Raw genomic sequence first — 18,282 nt, 5'->3', positions numbered from 1 at the left:
TGAACCAGCAAGCTGCTTTTCCACGTGTGTTGTCTTATGCCTTTATAATGAACACATAGCCTGTAGCAAGAAGTCTAGCAGTGGTCTCCTGGGATGGAAGAGCCCTGCTCTGGAGAGACGGGAGGGTGGATGAGTGAGAGCTAGACTATGAAGGTCCCAGAATGAGGGGTCACAGGTCAGAGGCCCTGTGGCTATGCTGCTAGTGTTCCTCCGTTCAGGCTCCAGAGGCAACTGCAGCTCCCACATGTCCCCTGGGTGCTCAGGTCAAGACTGACTCAGGGTGGAGAATGTCACCTAAGAACTACCACAGATGCCACTCAGAGATCCTCCAGGAGCACAGGTCAGTCAGGGACAGAATTTGCAGGCCAGGGACATCACCAAGAGCACAGGGCTGAGTGTGTCTTGGTGTCTAGGATACCAGAACCCCCTCCTCTCCCTCAAACACACTCCTTATCTCCCTACCTGTCATCTTCCTGAGAGCCATCCAGACCCTCACTAAGTCATGAGGGGGGCATGGAGCTAGGGATTTGGTGAGAAGCAAGGAGATTTGGTTCATGGAGGACAAGAGGACATCAGCATCTCCAATCCCAGAACAGGGTACTTGAGATGGACAGAGACCCAAGGATCCTGCCCGCCCACCTCAGAGCAGCTATAATGGCGTTGAGTGGCTTCTAAGAAACTGGTTGGTCCAGGGTTGGCAGAAATATGGCCTCATGGCCTTTCCTAAGACAGTGTCCAAGCTTACACAGAACTTAAGGGCTTTAACCAATTGGCACCATGAGTCCTGCAGGGAGGAAACTCAAACCCAGGTCCTCCTGACCCGCTCTTCCTCCACAGCCACTGAACGATGAGCCTGCCCCACAAATGACCCCTCAGTTAATGCATTCGCCTCTGATAAACTTGGAAGTGAAGATATGAATTAGGCAAACTAATCAGGTTGACACCGCTGACCAGGCTTTCTCTGAATGTCACGGGAACGGCTTCTTTACTTGAAGTCTGCTAAGATGTCACTGAAGATGTTCAGGAACAGGTGAGCGTGGTGATCCCTGAAGACCAGTGTGGGACGGAAACGGATGGACTTGTCACCACAGCCCCCCAGTACCACACCTGGAAGAAGAGCAGGGTTAGGTTAGGTGTGGGTGACTTGGGGGTCAGCAGTCGCTGTCATCTGCCCCCCCATTGCTCTTTCCTGCAGGCCCCCATCCTCCTATTCATCCCTCCTTTCTCCCCTTCTCTCTTCCTTTACCTACTTTCTTCTCTCCTTCCCTCCTGATTTTCAATTTTATTTGTTGGCTTTCTTTCTTTTTTTGAAACAAGGTCTCACTGTGTAACCCTGGCTGGCCTAGAACTTGCTATGTAGACCAGGCTGGCCTTTAATTCACAGAGCTCTGCCTGCCTGGGGTTAAAGGTGTGTGCTGCTAGGCCCAGCCTTCCCTAACTTTAAATGTCAGCTCTTCTCCTCCTCCTACTGGTTGGACAGTAGATAAATCTCAAGGTAGAAGTTCTTTCTTCCCGGGAACTCATGGTAAGTGACTACATTACGGAAGCATGTGCAGAAGGGCTAGGCCCTTACCGAACACGTGGACCTGCCGGTTTCCAAAGAGGGATTTCGCCGTGTGTACTGGGCATACTTGCCTGGCTTGCTCTTTTTCTTTGGAACTATTTTTCATATTTTAGAAAGGAGGCTAAGGCAGGCATGGTGTCACATGCCTGTAATCCCAGCACTTGAGAGTGGGAAGCAGGAGAATTCCAAGATCTAGGCCTAGGCTATACAACAAGACCCTATCTCAAAATATAAATAAATAAAAAGTTAAAAGCTAGGCTTAGGGGAACATGTCCATAACCCGAGCTGCTCAGGAGGCTTGTGAAGAAGGATCGGAAGTCCAAAGCGAGTCTGAGCTACAGGGTGAGTCCAAGGTCACTCTGGCCAATTAAAAGGCGGCAGGAGTAATGGGGTGAGGAGTGAGGTGGTCCATGCAAGCCGAATGGCCTGAGTCCAATCCCCGGAACTCACATAAACGTAGGAGAGAATTGACCCCATAAAGTTTTGTCTTCTGACTTCCACAAGTTACTGTGGCCCTTGGACTCACACATACACATATCACAGACATAATAAAAAATTCTTTAAAAGGAAAAATGGTGGTAGGCAAGCTAGTGGTAGGCTAGCTAAGTGGTACAAAAAAGGTGTTTGCTTCTGAGCAACCATGGTTCCTGGAAGAAGGACTTGGCCTTTGCTGTGCCTGGTCCCACCGTTGGTTTAGTTTGCCTTCTCAGTGGGTGCCTGCATCACAGGAGTGGGTGAAGCAATCTTCCATGGGCTGGTGGGGTGTAGCCCAGTAGGGCTTGGCTATCCTATAGGAGGCTGTAGGTTCGATCCTCAGCACTGGACAAGCTAGGTGTGGTAGTATATGCCTGCAATGCCAGCCCTGCAGAAGGAGAGGCAGTAGGATTGGGTGTTCAAAACTCAGCCGTGCAGTGCTGGCGCAAGCCTTTAATCCCAGCACTTGGGAGGCAGAGGCAGGCAGATCTCTGTGAGTTCGGGGTCTACAAAAGCTAGTTCCAAGACAGGCTCCAAAGCTACAGAGAAACCTTGTTTCAAAAAACAAAAAAAACCAACCAAACAAAAAGTCATCCTCAATTAGCTACATAGCAAGTTCGTAGCAAACCTGGGATACACCACACGCTGCCTCAAAACACAGGAAGAAGAAGAAATAAGTCAGATGAGACGAAGGCATGAATCCCACCGGTAACTTTCGAGAAAGGCACGGAGTCTCTTTCTCTTTATCCCACGCGCCTCAACTTTCCCCACCCTGTGCCTAGCAGAGCTCGGCACCCACTCAGTAGAGCAAGAGACCGATGAGATAACTAAGTTCAGTGTCCCCTCCACCCCTTACCTTTGTTTCTGGCGGTTAGAATGAGCTTATTCCGGACGGATTCATCTGGAGTGTCGAAGGAACAGAAGGTCCCTCGTCCTCTCGCTCTGCTGATGAACTGGGGGTACCGGGCCTGCAGCAGGAAGACAAACCCACGTCAAAGCTTGTTACCGGGTGACCCGCTGGTGCTGACACTCCCACACAGCTTTTATGTGGGTGCTGGGAATCTGAACCACCTCTCTAGCCCTCTTGTTGTGAGAGAGGCTCAGTCTACAACCCTTGCTGGCCTAGAACTTGCTATGTGGACGAGGCTGATTTTCACTTTACAAGGACCTTCCTTTCTCTCTGTCGCCTCAGTACTGAGATGATTGGAATGTGATACAGGCATGGCATATTACTTATTTTCCCTCCCTTCCTCCCTTTTGCTTGTTTATTTGTTTTTTTTTTTGAGACAGGGTTTCTCTGTGTAATAGTCCTGGCTGTCCTGGAACTCACTTTGTAGCCCAGGCTGGCCTCCAACTCACTGAGATCCACCTGCCTCTGCCTCCCAAGTACTGGGATTAAAGGTGTGCGCCACCACCACCTGGCCATTACTTATTTTCTTTATTGATGACTTGTTGAAATAGTAGTATTTTGGACATCAGATAGGTTAAGTAAAACATATCATTAAAAATAACTTTACCTATTCCATTTTGCTTTTCAGCTGGCTTTTAAGATACTTAAAATTACAGCTGTCAGCCACACATCTGTAATCCCAGGACTTGGAGGTAGAGGCAGGAAGGTAGGGAATTCAAAGTCATCCTTGATCCATATCACATTCAAGGCCAGCCTGGGTTACACGATACCTTGTTTCAATATAATAAAAAAACTACACATGAGGCTTGCAACAAACCCCCTGGACTGTTCAGAGGAGGGAATCACGGCTATAAGAGCATTACAGGAGGAGTCTTCTAGAAGGAATGTTTGAATTTAGTGTCAAGAGATAATGAGGGACGAGGAACGGGGTTGACATGGAAGAATGGAGCGACCTGGTTTTGCCCACGCCAAGGCTGGGGAACCTGAAAACAGCAAAGCTAGCTGAGAACTGCAGGCCAGCAAGCAGTGCCAGGGCTGGGCCAGGTACCTGGAGATCCAGCAGCCCTGTGAGCAGGGTCTTCCCGGCATGTGCCACATTGCTGAGCAGGTCCTCCCGCTTGATGATATTAATGACCTCAGCCAGCAACAAGTTCTTGGATGGGTCTCCCAGCCAGGTGTTGAAGATCCGGTACGGCTAGAATGAGAGGGATCGATCGGAAGGGCTCTCATAGCCGAACACTTCAAAGGGTGCCCTGCCCCTGGGCACACCTTTTCCTGCCTCTCTTTGATTCCACCCCTTTTACTCTGCCTGTTCAGACATAGCTCCATGCAGGTCTCCACATAGGGTCCTCACTGCCCAGGAGAGAAACCCAGTCAGGAGTCAGCCTTTAGCTGAGCGGTCACTGTTTGCCATTGGAGGAATTCAATGAATGATTGATTCTTCTTGAAGTTTCCAACCCTCCCCTCCCTCCTTCCCCATGCAAAAAAAAAATTAAAAATTTGTATATACCTCTGCATACACGTACACAAATGTGCATGTGTGCTCACATGAACACACATGTGCCCCCCCCCATACACAAAAGGGGGTGGGATTCGGTGCAAGGTGGCTCAAGCCAGCTCAACTGTCATCCACCTAGGGTCAAGCTAGCTGAGGAACGATGTTGTTCCTCAGGAGCTGTCTTTCCCTAAAGCTAAAGCTTATTGATTTGGCAGGCCAGCTAACCAGCAAGTCCCAGGAAGCTTCTGCTTCTGCCTTCCCAGCTATGCTGGGATTACAAGTGTGCACTACCATGCCTGGCTCTTCACACAGGTGTTGGGGCTCAAACTCATGTCCTCTGCTGGCAGTAGCATGCACAGACACGACAATTAAATAAAACGTGTGTGTGTGTGTGTGTGTGTGTGTGTGTGAGAGAGAGAGAGAGAGAGAGAGAGACAGAGAGAGAGACATGAGTTTGAGCTTGCACGGCAATCAACTCACTGACGGAAGCAGCTCCTGGCACCTTACACCTTTCCATCCCCAGAGAGGAAAGAAACTGAACCAACAAACATCTCAAGGTTGGTGCTATTGAGAGAGACCCGGCGGTCACATCCCCTGGGAAGTCTCTTGGGCCCAGAAAAGCCAAGTTTCTTAACTGCAGTGGTGTATCACCTCACAAAGGGGATGCTCTGAGAAATGCATTGTTCAGTGATTTTAACACCATGTAAACGTTCTCAGACAAACTAAAATGTCGTTATAGTGTCAGAGACAATTCAATCTCGAGGGAGCACTGTGATAATGTGCACCCCACTGTTGGCCGAAACCTTGCTCTGTGGTGCACAGCTGTGCACACAACCATCTTCATTTTTTTTTTGTTTTTCGAGACAGGGTTTCTCTGTAGCTTTGGAGCCTGTCCTGGAACTCCCTTGGTAGACCAGGCTGGCCTCAAACTCACAGAGATCCGCCTGTCTCTGCCTCCCAAGTGCTGGGATTACAGGAGTGCGCCACCACCGCCCGGCTCCATCTTCATTTTATACAGCAGGAAGTCGAGGTACAGGTAGGTTAGAAGATCCTAGCCTTAGCAAATGTGGCTCATCAATGGGGGCCCTGGGATTGCACCGTGGTCTGCTGACTCTCGGACATTATCTACTTTTCCCATCCATGAGTTCTTACAGTGGCAATGTTGCCAACTAAAACACTTCCCACCTCTCTTACAGTGTGGATTGGCCGTGTGACCAGGTTTAAGTCACATGTTAGAAGTCAAAGAACTAGGCTGAAGAGATGGCTCAGCACTTACAAGCATTTGTTGCTTCTGCAGAGGACCAGAGTTCCCTACTTGGCACCTATGCTGGGTGGCTCACAAGCAAGCACCTGTAACTCCAGCTCCAGGGTTCTGAAGCTCTCTGCTGGCCTCTGCTGGCAGTAGCATGCACAGACACGACAATTAAATAAAACGTGTGTGTGTGTGTGTGTGTGTGTGTGTGTGAGAGAGAGAGAGAGAGAGAGAGAGAGACAGAGAGAGAGACAGAGAGAGAGAGAGAGAGCGAGAGAGCGAGAGAGCGAGAGAGCGAGAGCGAGAGAGAGAGAGAGAGAGAAAGGGGGGGATTTCTTTTTTTTCTTACCACGGATTAGAACTTTTCAGTTCTAATTCCAGCAGCCATTTTGGACAAAGAAGCAACTTCAAGGATTGAAACTGCACAATGCAAGGGTTTTGGACTCTTGAAGAATGTGTGTGTGTGTGTGTGTGTGTGCGTGCACATGCATTTGTATGCACACTTAAAAATTTGTAGTGTATGTGCACGGCAAACAGACGGCCTCTGTGAGACTCCTGACTATTCACTAACAGGCTCAGACCTTGGAGGGTGTTGTGATTTAAATGTAAAAGTGTCTCTTACAGGCTCATGTGTTTGAAAACTTACTCCCCAGCTGTGGTAGTGTTTTGGAAGCCTGTAGGACCTTTAAGGAGTGGATCCTTGCTGGAGGAAGTGGGCACTGGGGATCCACCTCATGGTTTTATTGTCCAATGCCACTTCCGCTGTTTCCTGACTACAGATGCAGTGTGACCATTTGTCTCCTGCTCTTGGCACCATGCCTCCGGTCATGATGGATTACATCCCTTCAGATTGTAAGCCCTAATTCTTCTTAAGATGTTCCTGTCAGGTATGGGGTCATAGCAATGAGAAAAGTAACTATGGCAGAGGCACGCTTGGCTTCTGCGCCTGGCCGGCCATCAGTGAAGCATTACAAAGAGAATTCAAGGCTCCATGGTTAGAGTATTGTGTGGATTAAGGGACCACCAGAAACGGACAGGCACAAAGTGGCCATTACACAGCAGCAGCTACTGACGTCATTATTACATGTGCCACTCAGGAGACCCCCTGGTCCCTTAGGTATGTATTGCAGCAACCATTTGCTCTGAACGAGCACAGAAAGCCAGGATACTCACAGCACTTGGCCGGAACTCCTCCTTGTGGAAGAAGCCCCCTGTCATCATCTTCTTGCTAAAGGACATTACATCAGCCGGGTCATCCAAGCCCCAGTGCTCGTGAGCCCAGAACTTGCCCGTGCAGCCCCCTCCAGTCTGAACTTCATCCACCAAGAAGGCACAGCCATGCTGCTCAGAGAACAGGGCAGGGAGAGACAAACGTGTAAGCCTCTGGGGACCTCCCCACCCAAGCTGGAGCCCAGCTGTGTGCCTCACCCTTGTGCCCTAAACGGCAAAGCCAAGCCCCATTCCCCAGCTCTGCAGAGCAAAACAAACAGCCTGGATCAGAGCTGCATCTGAACATGCCCTAGAACTGCCCCAATGGAACAAAATCAGAACATCGAATACTCCCCACACCATCTCAGGGCTCTGTGGCATGTGGCTGCTGTCCTGGGCTTGACTGCATCCGAAGACAACGTGTGCAAGCTTGAAGCTGAGAAGTCATTCCGTCCACATCAGTTGCCATGTTTTCTGCAGACGCACTAATTCCATATGTGTGTAAACTGGCTCATGTCCCATGTGTCTTACCGATGAGCTGTCTGGTTGGGTATGTCCACTGTGCATATATACCTGTTACCATGTGAACATAAACTCCCCCACAGGCTCCTATGTTGAGCATTTGGTCTCCTTCCAGGGTGCTACTAGGATGTTGTGGAAACTTCAGAAGTGGAGGAAATTGGTCTTTGTGGGGTTAGAGAATCTCCTGGTCACTTCCTGTCTCCTTCTATGCTTCCTGTTAGCTACAATCGAATAGTTCTCCTCTGTCACATGTTTCTGCTGCCACGGTTTCTGCTAAGCATGCAGGGCCGATGACTATGGCCTGAACCCTCTGGAATGGAGCAAAGTCAGGCTTTTCTCTGGGGGCTTACACTGTTTAAATCAAGGAATTTGGCTGCAGCGACAAAAAGCTAACGCCCAATCCACTGGACTAAAGTCTTCATGCTGATCCTGCTCCCTTTATGCTGACTATGACACAGTGGACTGAAAAACAAGGCAAATTCCAGAAACAGGAAGCAGGAGACTGCAGCCATCTTAGGGATCTCCTCACTGGACAAGTCCTGATTTGCTGGCTAGTCTTTTGTCAAACAAACTAGAGTTATCTGAAAGGAGGGAACCTTAATTGAGAATATGTCTTCATAAGATCTGACTATAGGGCATTTTCTTAATTAGTGATTGATGGGGGAGGGCCAGGCTCATTGTGGGTGGAACCAACCCTGGACAGGCGGTTCTGGGTTCTATAAGAAAGTAGACTGAGAAAGCCAGGGGAAGCAAGCCAGTAAGCAGCACCCCTCCATGGCTTCTACATCAGTTCCTGCCTCCAGGCTCCTGCTCTGTGTGAGTTCCTGCCTGGACTTTCTTCGATGATGAACTGTAAGGAATATGGAAGCTTAAGCCAAATAAACCCTTTCCTCCCCAACTTGCTCTTTGATCATGGTGGTTTTGTTGCGGCAGTAGAAATGCTAACTAAGACACCAGAATAAAACAGTAGTTTGGGGGCTGGAGTGATAGATCCATGGTTAAGAGCACTGGTTGCTCTTTCATAGAACTGTGGTTCAAGTCCCAGCATCCACATGGCAGCTCACAACTGTCTGTAACGCCTGTTTCAGAGGACTCTTCTGGACTCTGCAGGCAGTGCATACACACGCTGCACAAACATACATGCAAGCAAAACACCCATATATATGTAAAATTAATTAATTAAAAGGAAAAAAACCAACAAAAAAAAAACCCATACCAAACCAAAAATCCCAGTAGTTCCCAGTCTGGTCTTAAACTACATAACCAAGTGTAGCCCTGAACCTGTGATAATCCTCCTGCCTGGGCCTTCTGAGTGCTGGGATTGTAGGCTTGAGTCATCACATCCCATAAAACTTTAATTTTTCTTCAGTGCTGAGGACTGAACCCAGAACCTTGTGCATGCTACACAAATGCTTTACCACTGAACTACAACTCCAGCCCCAGGGGCTGATTCAGCAAAGTTATTTTAAATAGGAATCACCCATGCCTTCCAACTCAAGGCTGCCCCCACCTCAAATGAAACACAGGGCCCTATACAAGCTAGGTAAACCTGTGCCCATACTCCCTAGTACCAATCCACCTTCTCTGCCCTCGATAAGGTCTGCCAGTTTCTGCACACATGTAAGTTTTCATGGCCCCATGGCAGAAGTGGAGCCAACTTTTTGCTCTGGGAATCGAACTCGGAAACTGTCGTGGTCCTGTCTGGCTGGTTCCGCGCACTCTAACCTTCCGGGCTATGTCTCTCAGTTTCCGGAAGAAGTCGTCTGAGGCATGATTGTCTCCGCCCTCAGACTGGATAGGCTCAATGATGATTCCAGCCACTGTTCTCTTCTTTTTCCGATATTTCACAATTAGATCTTCCACCTAGACCCAGAAAGGGAAAAGGTACTGTTCATAGACGCCCCAGAACAGTAGATTCCATGGATGGGCACTGGGGGGCTCTGGGGACCCCTTGAAGTCATATCGGAAGTGTGTCTGTGGCATCTCCCATCACAAGTGTGGACCTGTTAGGAGCCACACTCTGTGTGGGATGTATTCTGCTGTGACAGAAGCTAGCACCTATGGGACTAGCAATTCAGTCTTCTGTAAGTGGGCACACATATTGCCCAGGCTGGCCTCAAATTTGTTATGGAGTGCTTGGCTTGGCGGCATGCACCGTTAACCCCAGCACTCAGGAGACAGAGGCAGGTAAAACTCTGCGAGTTCAAGGCCAGCCTGCACTGCTGTCGCTTCTGCTGTGCAGTTAGTGCTCTTTCGGCTTATGTGCACGGGCCGTGGGCAGGCTAAGATAGAGCCTCATTTGAGAAGCTGCTGCGAAACCATCTGAAGCAAAAGCAGACTGCAGCACTGTGGCGGTGTGTTGTAGGGCGGGGGACCGTGCGGGTCCAGGGTGCTAAGACATCCCTGGTTGGGTGACAGTGTACTGAGTCATACAACGGGCTGAAGCAAATGCCGGAATGGCTGTACTGCAGGAACTATTAACTCTCTCACTGCTACAGCTGATGTAAAAACACCAACAAACTGATGGGACGTAAGGAAGGCACCCAACTTGTTCTGAAGCAGATATTACAGATGATGAACAAATAACACAGTGATATTTACTATGTTTTAATTAGGATTCAAAATTTAAAAAACAAAATAGAACAAAGCCCATGACTTAGTTTTTTTATGCCTAACACACAGTGTTCCAGGAGCTTAATATGAATATTAATTACATGTTGAGACCATATTTTGATATAGAAGGCTCATAAAATGCTATGTCTCACTTCTGGAGCTTCAGTACTAGCAAGGCTGAGGCAGCAGTATTTCTCTTGGTCTTGAAGCCAGCCTGTGCTGAACAGTAAGTCCCAGGACAGCTGGGCTAGAATGTGAGACTACGTTTCAAGGAACAAATAAAAGATGCTGCTCAAATAAATTCCATCTGTTTCTATTTATTTATTAAGTCAGGGTCTCATGTGTCCCAGGGTGGCCTTGAATTCACTATGTAACTGAAAACAATCTTCAATTTCTCATTCTGAGCTCCTCCTAAGAGCTAGCATTATGGACATACACCTCCACACCTGATCTGATGTGGTGCCCAGGACTTTGTGACTGCTGGGAAACACTTCCTAATGTTCCACCCCCAGTCTGCTTTTTTGCTTTTACGGCTCTGGTAACTAAGAAATCTATAGCTGTCTATGTTACAAGCCTGAGCTATGGTCTTGTCTCTTTCATTTATTGCTAAAGACCTACCACTCAGCACTCTGCTTAGCACCTGGTAGGTGTCTGATAAATATTGACTGAAAATGATGACACGTTTAAGAGGAAAGCCAGCAGAGTTATTTGAGCCTCAATGCAATAATAATCCAATATAGAGAATATAGCCACTGTTGCTCCAGCAGGAAAATGCTTCCTATACTTTCCCATTTCCCACACGAGACAGGGCAAATGGAGATGTGGAGACAAGGGGTTACAAGTCCTCATTTTTTCCTAGTGCGACTTCCAATGAAACTTAAAGAAGCTCTAGAACTCAGAGAAAGAATGCTAACCAGGCTGCAAGACATCCATATTATTTAAATAAATCTATTTTCCCTTATTTTGAAGTCACTTAAATCTGTCTCCAAAGAAATGGTGGAGAAAATGGTACCAGAAGTGGGATAAATGCTAGGTAGCAAAACAATGCCTCTTGTCTCTTCCCTTATGGAGGAGCACTTGAAGCATGAGGTCTCTGCATCCTTACTCCCTACCAGAGGGGCACTACCCATGTCCTACATCTGTCCTCCTCTGGGCTTGGACTCAGGATACAGAGAGAAACAGAGATGGAGGGAGGCTGTGGGGAACCAGGTTACCTCTTCTAGGCATCGGGCCTCCTCTTGCTGGTTGTCCTTCACGAACTCCTCCAGGGGGTACTTCAGCCGTGGGAATGGAGCAATGGGCCAGTCAAAGGAAGGGATGTCAATCTTGTGAATTGCTTTTGAGTGTGTGGTCGCTAAGCATCCTGAGCCCAGCAAAACAGAAAAGCAGATGGTTGGCTCGGGGCATAGCATAATGTCTTTAAAGAGGACGCGATGAGTATAACTCATCTTCAGCCTGTGTGAGTATAACTTTGGGGAGGGTGTGTGTGCATTTGCTTTATGATCTGTTGCTGCAGAGGAGAGATGGCAGTTCAGCATCCTTGCTGTCATTAAATGGCATCAGGAAGTTACTCTCTTTGCTGATTTATATCCATATTTGCAAATGGGCACAATTATCCCCTCTCTGCAGGGAATTGAATGGAATTGGTTTGTTACAGGAGGAATGGATGGGATATTTTAATATTCTATGTTGTTGTTATTATTTTAATGTGTATGTATGTATTTGTGTGACTGTATGTAATGTGAGTGTAATGTCTGAGGAGGCCAGGAAAGGACATGGAACCTCCTAGAGCTGAACTGACACATGACTGTGAGCCACCTGACATGGATGCTGGGAATCAAAACCCAGGTCCTCTGAAGAGAAGCTGGCACTCACAACCCCTGAGCTGTCTTTCTAACCCTTTGTATACTATATTATAAGAGTATATTTGCATTTTGTATTATAGAAAAAAACCTACAGGTACACAGTGTTTTTTCAAAACTATATGAAAATATTTTATTCTACATGTATGAGTGTTTTGCATGCATGTGTGTATGTGGACTGTGTGCTGGAGGAGATCATCAGATCCTCTGGACCTGGAGTCACAGAAGAGTATGACCTGCCATGTGGTCACTGAGAACTAAACTCAGGTCCTCTGTAAGAACAACAAGTGCTCTTAACCACTGAGCCATCTTTCCAGCCCCCTGTTTTTTTCAAAATTAAAATATTACATCTATTTATTTATTGGGTGGGTGCGTGTGCCAGTGTGTGCCTGTGGGAGGAGGATGACAGCCAATGGCAGTGCCATCCACCATGTAGGTTCTGGGGACAAGTTTGCACCTTCACCCGCTGAGCCATTCAGCTGTCCTGCATGGTCACACTGCAATGGCCCATTGTGTGCACTGCTAACGGTTTGCTTGTTCTGAGTTAACCTTTGGCCTAGGTGATGCTTAGGAAAGCTTGTGAGGCTCTGCAGACTTGAGGAATATGAACGCTGCCACACAGGGAGAGATAATCATGAGGAAAAAGTTTAGGGGGTGATGTGGGGAGAGGAGGCTGACCCCTGATCAGAGGACAATACTGAACTTCAGAACGACCGATGCCTTTGTACACACACACACACACACACACACACACACACACACACACACACACACTTTTGACCCTCTGTCTTCTCAGACTGATGGTTTCCTAGATTTAAGGCAGCTTCAGGATCCAGCCTGTCTCTGCTCGTTAGCATCTATGGTGACAGGCAGCACAAAGTCTGGGGCCATACTCAGTCCTCCTTACCCATAGTCCTCCCGTGGAAAGCGCCCATGAAGGAGAGGATGCTGTAGTCAGGGCATCCAGGACTCTAGAATGAAAAAAATACAGGCACAAGTCACCACTGTGAGCACCGGGGACTGTCTGCTACTCAGTAGACGCAGACAAAGATAGGTGTCCCTCAGAGCTATGGTCCTTCCCGGAGTGTGTGTGTGGGGGGGGGGCAGGAACGTAAACTAGACGTTAGCAGTCATACCTAGCCTGCAAGAGGCCTGTTTCGTTTTTATTCTTCTTCAGTAGACTTAAAAGTTACAAATTTAAAACAAAGAGGTTTCACATCATTGTCTGGGCTTCTTCCACAAGGTCTGCCCCAGGTGACATTTTCTACTTGGTAGCAGCCAGAGGCTGAGCGCTCCACAGTCCCTCTGCTGATTGGATGCTGCCAGCAGAGGGACCGGTTCGTTTCCCTGCTCCTCCAGTCTGCGCATGCTCCAGACTGCCCTGGCCGCCACAGTCTTCCGCTGTGAGGCTGACCTGAGATGGGAATTGAGCTGTGGCTCTCACTGAAAATGCACCAGCACCAGGCATGACAAGGCGTCTGGAGAGGTTGGCCAGGGCCACCAGTGGGAGGAGGAATCCTATCTTTCTCTCTCCTCATGGCAGGCAGCTGCCACTTGGGTTCCAGAGAGTCAAGAACTCACTGCATAAGTTTTAGCCTCTTTCCAGCTCCAATCAGATGAGGAGGTGGTTCCTATTCACTTACCTTAAAAATATAGATTTATTTAATGCGTTTGGGTATTTTGTCTGAATGTCTGTGCACCACATGGATGCTTGGGATCAAGGAGGTCAGAAGAAGACATCAAATCACCCGTGACTATAGCCACAGTTGGTTGTGAGCTGCCATGCAGGTCCTGGGAATTGAACCTGGGTTCCATGTGAGTGTTCTTGATCTCTGAGCCATCGCTCCAACTCCAGAGCTGTGTACTTTACCCTCTATGCAGCGAGAGACTCCTAACAGGCTCTGGCTCCCCTGGGGAGAACTATTGCTGCCACACCTCAGATGCCTTAGCCCTGGGTTCTGGGAAGTTAGAGGTCCCTGCAGCATTCTCCCTGAGAAAAGCTCCATGATTTCCTTCCACACATCCCAGAACACTCTCATTACTATTTCCTGTATGCCTCCTGATTGTAAAGGTATCACCCTACAGTACCCAGAAGGCAGATACAGCGGGATCTCTGCACATTTGAGGGCTACAGGCTTCAGGTCAGCCCAGGTCTTATGGAGCTGTGCTACAAAACACAACAGAACAAAATGGCAACAGATACACATCATTAGGTACACTTCGATGTAGCTACTAAAAGTGAGGAATGAAGTCTAAAAATGTTGTTAGCCCAAGCTGCTCTCAGATTGCAAGTGAGAATGAACCCCATCTCTAGCGTGCGTTCTGAATCAGGAAGCCCGACATTTAGCTGATTTTTCTGCATGCTTGGACAGACTGGGTAATGTCCATCCTTTTTTTGTTGTAATTGCTATGAACACCAGTGGAGTGGACATTTAGTACAGGCATTCGTGCTGATGGTTTGGGTTGTTCTAGAGCTGAGTGTTATGGGAATTTTGTCTGTGCTGTAGCCTGATGCCCAGAGGAGTAGGGAGTGGGCTGGAGAAGCGGGGTTCATATTCAGCTGGGAATTGAATTGCAATAGATCATGGAGTTCCCTGGCCAACTCTGGAAAAGGGAAAGAAAGGCCTTTGGAAGAGGAAGAGGCAGGGCCAAGAGGTTGTGGGGCACCTTTTTAAAAATTACTTAAAAAAATACCAATCCAAATTTCCACTCCCTCCCCTCCTCCCACTCTCCACACACCCCACCCCCTCCAATCCTAAGAGAGGGCAATGCACCCCGCCCTGTGGAAAGTCCAAGGCCCTCCCTACTACATCTAGATTGAGCAAGGTATACATCCAAAGAGGATAGGATCCAAAGAAGCCAGTACATGCAGTAGAGACAAATCTCAGTGTCACTATCAGTGTATGGGGCACTTTTGAGCCAGGAAGAGGACCATGGTGGTGTCGTGGTTGCTTGTGGTCATCTCAGGTTTTTATCCTTAATATTTATCCCCAAGTTTTATTTTTATAATAAACGGTAAGAGAAATCACTATACTCGAACATATTCATGCGTTCTATACTCGAGCATATTCATGGATTCTGTAGACAGTCAAATTCAGGAGGTTGTTCTGGGAGACTATTGGCCAATAGGAAGAGCGCTACTCAGCCTTGGACTAAGAAATGAACCCCAGGTAGCAAACCATGGGGACTCCTAAGTCAGAAGGATGGGAGACATTCACCTAGTGGCTGGGGTAGGTCCCCAAATGAGTGAGGGTGTAGGCCCAGCCACTCCTGCAAGATAATCACATGGTGTGCGTGTGTGGTGTTGTGGGGTTCCAGTACTGAACACAGGTTGTCAGGCTCAGGAGTAAGCAGGTTTACGAGCCCCTCTCTGGCTCTGCACTTACCTGGTTAACCATGCAGGACTCCAGCTCCTCCTTTGAGAAACCTCTCTGGCCTCGTTCCTTGCTCTTCCAAAAGAGAACATATTAGAACAGAGACATGCTGGGGTCACAGGGGTGTTCCTACTCCCACCAAGGCGATGCTTAATCCAGACAACTTGAGTATGTTCCTATGTGTTGACTTAATATCCATCATGACATGTCTAGATAGACACATGACACTAATTGAACTTGCAATGGAATAAATGTAATAATAATTACTATTTTATCAGCAGCAACCAGGGGTTGTTGAAATGGGACAGTTTATGTCAGGAAGAATTGTGGCTGTAACCCTCCTGGCAGGAATAAAGATATTTGGCTGTCTGGCTATTAAAACAATGGACCCCAAAGAAATTGAAATTTCTCCTGGGGTCTCACGTTGTGAGTAAAAAGTGCCAAAGCCCAAGGAGCAATTAGAGGGGGGACTTGTCTCCTTGAGAAAAAAACATTTACAAATTATCAGTACCTTACAGAAGAGATTAGCGCTGACAGTGGTGGGTGGGACCATGCCCTGTCCTGGACTGCTTAGTTTGCTTAGGTATAGAAATCTTTTACTTAAACCTGAGTCTCATGTCTGGACCTAGAAGACAGACTTGGAGTGTGATCAGACCTCTTTTATTTGATCCTCTTCAAATCCTCCCCCCACCTTTTTTTTTGACAGGGTTTCTCTGTAGCTTTGGAGTCTGTCCTGGAAACTCACTCTGTAGACCAGGCTGGCCTCAAACTCACAGAGATCCACCTGTCTCTGCTTCCCAAGTGCTGGGATTAAAGGCATGCATTACCACAGCTTGTCTTAAATCCCCAGGTTTTGCTTTTAACTATTAATTTGTCTCTTTCATTAGCTTCTTGAGAACAGGTGGCCAAGCCTGCGTTGTGAGGCTCGACCCTAATAAGTCCATTAACATTGACAGCAGAATCTAAGCCTTTTGTGCGGCATTGCACTGGGGTGTTGGGAAAGTTCCAAAGAAGCTCTCTGGAGCAGCAACCCCGTCACAGGGGTCCTCTAAAATCATCATAAAACATAGATATTTGCATTATGATTCACAGCAGTAGCAAAATTACAGCTATGGAGTAGCAACAAAAGTAATTTTATGGTTGGGGTCAGCACAACACAAGGAGCTGTATGAAAGGGTAGCACCATTAGGAAGGTCGAGAACCTCTGCTCGAGATTATATCCAAGTTGAACACTGTGGTGGTGGGGAGTCAGAGCGGGGCTGCTCCTGCCCCAATGCTTACCCGGTACCACATGAAGATGGTCTTGAATGCGTTCTCATTAGAGCAGGAGCCACAGGCCATGGTGATGAGCTGGGACATGCCTTTGGGTGCCACCTGCAGAGGGAGCCTACTATGAGTAATTTGGACCCCATTTCTATTCCCAGGGCTGACTCTTCCAGCATTGGTGGGAGGTTGAGGGAAGCAGGGAGGGAACACCATGGATGCATCAGAAAGAGCAGGTTAGAAGGGTGGGCTCAGTCTTTTTGGGGGGTGGAGAATAAGCCCAGGGAGATCTTTGAGGTCAGCAGAGGAAAGAAAGTACGAGAAACGTCAGTGGAGCCCAGTCCAGTGTGGTTGTGTACACCTGTCAATCTCAGCACTGGCTGGGACTACACAGTGACACTCTGTCTCAAGTGTAACAATAAGGGGCATGCGTGAAACTATCAGTTCTGTCTGTGTCTCTTGAGGCACCTGTACTTTGAAGATGCTACACCAAGGTTCTCAGTGACTTTAATACCTCGGCCAGAAGAACTGGAAAGGTCACCAAGGATGACCAAGTCCCTCACACCAAGCTCTCACCACAGGACATGTGCACATTTTCCCACACATTGTTCTACACACAAAACCCCTTCTTTCCTTCAAAAGAAAAGTTAAAAGCCTTCTTATGACTGGAGATGTGGCTCAGTGGGTAGAGTGCTTGCCCGGCATGCACAAAGCCCTGGGTTCAGATTCTGAGCCCTGCATAAAATGGGTATGGTAGAACTCTCGTGTGATAAATAGGTCCAGGAGGATCAAAAGTTTAAGGCTATCCCTATAGTGAGTGTGAAGCTAGCCTGGGCTACATAGACCACACATTTGAGACCATTCTGGGCTATATGAGCCCTGTTTACACACACATACAAAATTATGTATGAGAGAGTCAGGTAAAAAGTCAGTCATTTCAGCAAAGCTGTCTCTTATCACCTCCTCCCAATGCATTTCTTCCTCCTTCCTTCCCTCTCTCCCTCCTTTCCTCCTCTCATCCTTCCTTCCTCCCTCCCTTCTTCCCTCCCTCCTTCTCTTCTTTTTTCTCTTAACTTTGAGACAGGAAATCATGGACCAGACAGCTACTGCAGCAGCTGCCCTCTGCCCACCCATCCTCCCTAGCTATGGATCTCATCTTTCCTTGACCCCCCCCCATGGCCACTTCTGAGGACAGACAGGCCAGAAGGCGGACTACAAACATGGGCAGGGTTATCCCCCAAACTCACCGACATCAAGGACTCCCGGAGCTTGTCAACAAAATTCTCTGGAGGCAGGATGCCCAAGGCAGGTCTGTTGATGAAAGTACTCTGTAAAAGAACAGCAGACAGATTCATCAGCTCTCGGGGGCCGACCCAGGTCCTGTTCCACACAGTGCCTTTATGTAGTTAAGGGGGGTCAAATAGGCTCTAAGTGGAACTGTAGGCTCATTGGTGTTATTTTAGCGTTTGGGGTGTTTTTCAGGGAGACAAAGTCTCACGTGGCACAGGATGGCCTGGAATTCAATATTGCACCTTAATTTTAAAAGGTGGGGAGGGGCACGCTATGGCCACAACAGGGGCTGGAGAGCTGGCTTGGTGGGTAAAGCACCATGTAAATGTGAGGACCTGAGTTCAGATCCCCAGAACGCATGTAAAGTTGGATGCGGTAGTGAGTGTCTATAATCCCAGTGTCAGGATACGAGGCAGAGATGGGAGAATTCTTGGAAGCTCAGGCCAGCTGC

The 18,282-nt window shown here is 48.0% G+C and overlaps 1 protein-coding gene across 2 annotated transcripts in view; it reads right to left on the bottom strand.

Annotated features, from left to right (window-relative positions):
- Nucleotides 1-18,282, bottom strand: part of Abat (4-aminobutyrate aminotransferase) — a 97,920-nt gene that overhangs the window by 2,114 nt on the left and 77,524 nt on the right. The window contains exons 7-16 of one of the 2 annotated variants that reach the window (XM_075941994.1): nt 17,789-17,869; nt 16,560-16,652; nt 15,291-15,353; nt 12,812-12,875; nt 11,257-11,405; nt 9,155-9,292; nt 6,872-7,039; nt 3,997-4,143; nt 2,895-3,006; nt 952-1,107 (exon numbers count right to left, since the gene is read on the bottom strand). In XM_075941994.1, coding sequence (XP_075798109.1) covers nt 986-1,107; nt 2,895-3,006; nt 3,997-4,143; nt 6,872-7,039; nt 9,155-9,292; nt 11,257-11,405; nt 12,812-12,875; nt 15,291-15,353; nt 16,560-16,652; nt 17,789-17,869 — 1,137 coding nt within the window. In that variant the 3' untranslated portion in view covers nt 952-985. The remainder of the gene's footprint in view (nt 1-951; nt 1,108-2,894; nt 3,007-3,996; nt 4,144-6,871; nt 7,040-9,154; nt 9,293-11,256; nt 11,406-12,811; nt 12,876-15,290; nt 15,354-16,559; nt 16,653-17,788; nt 17,870-18,282) is intronic. The other variant, XM_075941993.1, reaches the window with a different exon arrangement.

Source organism: Microtus pennsylvanicus, chromosome 11, assembly GCF_037038515.1.
Source record: "Microtus pennsylvanicus isolate mMicPen1 chromosome 11, mMicPen1.hap1, whole genome shotgun sequence".
Lineage (NCBI taxonomy): Eukaryota > Metazoa > Chordata > Mammalia > Rodentia > Cricetidae > Microtus > Microtus pennsylvanicus.
This window is presented reverse-complemented; position numbering and strand designations above follow the sequence as displayed.